At 42.8% G+C, this 4,711-nt stretch overlaps 1 protein-coding gene across 1 annotated transcript in view; it reads right to left on the bottom strand.

Moving 5' to 3' along the window:
- LOC102886326 (cytochrome c oxidase assembly protein COX20, mitochondrial) overlaps nt 1–2,983 on the bottom strand; it is a 5,511-nt gene extending 2,528 nt beyond the window's left edge. The window contains exon 1 of the mRNA XM_015591266.1: nt 2,960–2,983. Within this exon, the coding sequence (XP_015446752.1) occupies nt 2,960–2,983 (24 nt within the window). The remainder of the gene's footprint in view (nt 1–2,959) is intronic.
- Between the last annotated feature and the right edge of the window lie 1,728 nt (nt 2,984–4,711).

Raw genomic sequence — 4,711 nt, 5'->3', positions numbered from 1 at the left:
TCAAGAACACAGCAGGTATAGTAATGCAAATGTTCCTATACATAGAGGCTGGGAGATTTTCATTCTTCCAGATTTTTTCATTTAGCAAAAAACTCGTTTCCTCACCAAAGCAGCTCAAAAGCCCAATGGAATATATGGTCCTGGAGGAGGTTGTGAGCCTCTCTGCAGATGGGGAATGTCGGACTCCGAATTCCAGTCCAGGACTAATGGCTTCACCTCCAAGCCTTACCAGGTCTCAGAAGCGAGTGAGACCAGCAGCTTCTACCACAGGCTGTAACGGTGACGGTTTCACGGTTTCACATTTGGGTAGAGAACAGTGGCCACAGTGCTCCAAGTACCGCGCCCTCCACCAGACGTCAGTTTCTTTGAGGCCTCCACTCTATTTGGATGCCCCTATGTGATGGAGCCATGGTGTGATCCCTCCCCCAACACACCAGAATCTGCAGACAAACATTTCTTGGGGCACTTGGACAAAATGCTGTCAACCCCAGTCCTCTTTGGCATAAAATGTACTTGCCAAGTATCAGTGCTGTTTAAGCCAGCTAGGTAAATATCTTAGAGATTTTCAAGCCTCGCCCTCAGATTCTGATCCAAAGCTGGAATGGGCCATTGGAATCCCTATGTAGAAAGCTTAAGGTCTTCTGATGACTAGCAGATTAGGGAAACACTGCTTAGGAAAGTAAAAATTTAATAGCAAATCATGGAATCTCAGCCTATTTTAAAGGACAAACATCTTACAGAAGTTACATATATTAAATGGTACATTCTTAGAACCACCACAGCACGTTTATCAGCCTCACTTCCAGTTTAATTGGTCTAATGTCAGTGTTGTCAAGGCTGAGAAACCAACGCGGGTCTGAACAGTCTCGTAATTTGGAACTGGCAACCTCTCTGAGATGATCTCGGAAGTGGCTCGGGGTCTCTACTGGAAGGCCAGGAAGTGCTGGCCGGGCGGAAGGGTGGTAAGCAGGACCACCAGCCTGTCATTTCCACTGCATCATTTAATCCTCTGGAGTTCTTTATAGATGAAAAAACCAAGGCTCAGGGAGGAGTCATTTTCCAGAGGTCACACACATCTAGGAAGTAACAACTAAATTTAAAAGCACAATTTTCCCTTTACTAGTAGAGCATTCTCACTCTCTAAAGTTGGATTTTAGACTTGATTACTGAATTCTCTGGAGCCCGTAGGAAATGCTATGATGGAAAACCAGCCTTCAGCATATGAATGCAAGATTCTCAGGGAAGTTAATAACATTTCCCTTTATTTCCAAGTCTGCAGACTTAAGGTTTACCTTAAATTTAAGCCCTTAAACTAAAGCACTTTTCACTAATGCTCACTCTGATGGAGCCAAGGGAAGCTCAAAAGATGCCTACGCGGTAATGCCAGTTTATAGGAAACAGATCAGATCAGATTAGAGCTAGCTCATTTCCCATTGCCCAAAGTAATTGCCTATGTTCTCTTGTTGCAAAGGATGGAATGGCCCTATTCCTATTTAAAACTAGTCCTAACGGAGTGGGGAGGTAGATAAGAGTAAAGGGGATCAAATATGTGATGGAAGAAAATTTAGGTGGTGAACCCAATACAGTATACACATGATGTATTACTGAATAGTAGTACACTTGAAACATGACTCATTAACCAATGTCACCCCAATAATTTTAATTAAAAATAGTCCTAACTGCAGTTGGTTCCTCTCAACTATTCAGGGGTTTTGTTTCTAGTTATCTAATTATTCCTTCTTTCGTTTGCATTATTTTTCCCTCTCTACAATCGCCAGCCGATAAACAAAACCAAACAAATCCCTCTTCACATCCCTTCCCCTCAAGCCTCCTAAATTACCATCCCAGTTTTTGCTCCCTTTCACTGCAAAACGAGTTAACCTACGTGTGCTGCTCCACTTAGAAACCTCCCGATTCTCTAACTTCGCAACAAGGCACTCATCCCCTGCACGCCACTGAATTGGCATTGTTCTAAAACACATCCATTTTGCAAAACCCATAGTACCCTACACATCAGCACATGTGGCACAGGTAATCATTTGTTTCTGGAACAATTTCTCGGCTTCAAATATGACGTTTCCCGGTTCCCTGTCTCACTGGCCCTTTCTGGCAGTTTTGTTGCTATCTCCTCTGATGACATCTGTTAAAATGCACCTCCTCCCGCCCCCATCGAGTCTCTAACTAGGTGTCTCCAGTCTTTAAATGCAGTTTACATGATGACTCCCAAATTTAGAAATCAAAACAAACCCTGATCTCTCCCGAGCTTTAGTCTCATATTCATCTGCTTGTTGACACCTCTATGTCTGAAAAGCACCTTGAACTTAATATTTCCAAATTGGAATTACTTTTCACGCATCACTACTCAACCAATTGTCAGACCAAAAACCGAGGAGTCATCCTTGATTCTTCAACAAACTCATGTCCAATGTATCAGCAATTCTGGAAGGATACAGCTGAACCAAATCCATCCTGAACCAACCACTTCTGTCACTGCTGCTTACTATAAGTACCAACTTCTGTCCTAGGAGCTTAAAAGACCTTGATTTCACCAAGATTACTCTATCATTCTTTTTAAAGCCTCCATGGCCTTTGGATATGCTCAGAATAATGTATGTACTCCTTGCTACTGTGAAGGCCCTACGAGATGTGGCGCCCACCCTCCTTTTGTACCCCTTTCTTCACCGTGTCCTCTGGTGTAGGCACGCTGTCACTCCGACATGCCTTAGATGGGGTACTGCTTAGCACACGCTGCCTTTCTCTGGGATCTTTGCCTGGCTTGGTTCAGTAAATGAAATTATTCCTTTTTGTTTGATGCTTCCAGCAGAATATGAATTTCATAAAGACAGGGATTTCACCTGTTTTGATCAAAGCTATTTATCTTTAGCATGTAGTTTAGTACCTAATGCTCAGTAGGTACTCTATTTTTTTGAATGGTTGAATTCATAAAATTAGAATTTACCTGGATCACTTTCCTGGTAGGCATGTTAACAAATTTCATGTTTTAGTTTCTCAGAGTAAAGAATGAGAGCAGAAGAAAGGCAGTTTTTAAGGGCTAGTTCTATCAGACATGCTAGCTTGGTAACTTGCCCATGTTTTCCTTAGGTTTGCTGATGCTAACAATGAAACACCCTGGACTGCTATGGAATAATCAGTGAAAAAATTTTAAAAACTGTAGCCTTCTTTTTCTGACATTATCCTGGGCTACTAAGTCAGACATAGCTTATGTTATATTAATTTTATTATCTTTCATGAGATTTGATAGGCATTAGTGTTTCATAAACATATTTACTGGACTTTTTACAGTATTTTGTTTGCTAATGATGGACCAATGAAATAGGTCAATATAAATATGTTTTTTCTTTCACTGAAATCTTTCTCAGTGGATTAAATCACCCTTATGACCATTACATGACAGCAGCTACCTCCTGTCAAAGGTGAACAATCATACAAAAAGGTTAAAAGCCTCATTCAAGATCCCAGTGTTCTCACAAAACAATCTATATAGAATTTCATGTTTGAAATATGCAAGTTTCCTACAAGGGTTTCATACTTTGCTATATTAAGCATATTCCAAATAGTACACGAGACATTAAAAACAGAAAAGGCACCAATGTTGTATAAGCCGACAGTTATTAAATATGGAAACAATCTAACATTTGTTCATATCAGCCATTTGATGATCTGCTGTCTTGAGGAAACATAGATGTAAAAGTCCGCAGAGAAGCAAGAACTTTGAGGAAGTGAGCGAAATTTCCAAGCTGATCAGAGAATATCCTAAAACTATAGACGAAGACCAATTTGGCACACAGTGGGTCATTACTGATCCAATATTTACATAAGCTCACTATTAAAATTTTTATCTTCTGAACATGTTTTTTGCTCAGCACTGAGGATATAAATTGCTCTCATGGAGCCCACAAGGAAGAAGAGACGGATGATTTTCAGGTAAAATAAACGGTGTAGTGATATAGCTATGAACAAGGTGCCAGGGGGAGATGGGGACAGAAGCACCTCAGTCTGCTTCGGGGAGTCAGGAGGCCTTTAGGGGAAGACTAGAGCCTGGTTTAGCTTCAGTACATCTTGAGGAATGAGAAGTCAGTTGGAGGGCCTTGTATTACAGGCCAGGTGAAAGCAACGTGCTGCTTTTACGATTTTAGGCACTTTACAGGTTAGCGCACAATGACAGTCGTGCAAGGTGGACTCAGGAGGGCAAAGCACGACGACACGAATACCGGCCACCGACGCTACAGGTTACTACACACACCGCTAAATCGAGAGAAAGCAAGGTTCGCGGAAAGAAAAAAACCCTCTCTTTTCATCGGACCCTCCTGCTTTGGACGTAAATTCACCGGAATGTAACCAAGTGTCCATGTTAAGTGTCGTGAAATATACATCGAAGACGAGGCACTTGTCCCCGCAGCGCTCTTAAGTCACTATCTTTACTAGCAAGCTACCGGGGCAAGGCCATGGTCCGCAGACTTTTTCTTGCCAAAGGCTTGTCAGCTGCTTGTCTAGGGCCCCGCAGTAAGTCATTAGTAGTACTGGTCCCCTCCGCCTCCTAATTTTGGTCACTTGTCATGGCAACGAGGTCAAAAACATGGGCGCGGGAGGATACACGGTAGCAGTTTCCACCCCCGGACGGCAGCGAGGCCGACGACACGCGCTCGGGGCCCGGGGTGTCCCGGCTCCGGAGGCCGCGTCCTTGCGAAGC

This window comes from Pteropus alecto, unplaced genomic scaffold, assembly GCF_000325575.1.
Source record: "Pteropus alecto unplaced genomic scaffold, ASM32557v1 scaffold115, whole genome shotgun sequence".
In the NCBI taxonomy this organism is placed as follows: Eukaryota; Metazoa; Chordata; class Mammalia; order Chiroptera; family Pteropodidae; genus Pteropus; species Pteropus alecto.
Note: the sequence above shows the minus strand (reverse complement) of the source record. Positions and strands in the feature narration are given on the sequence as shown.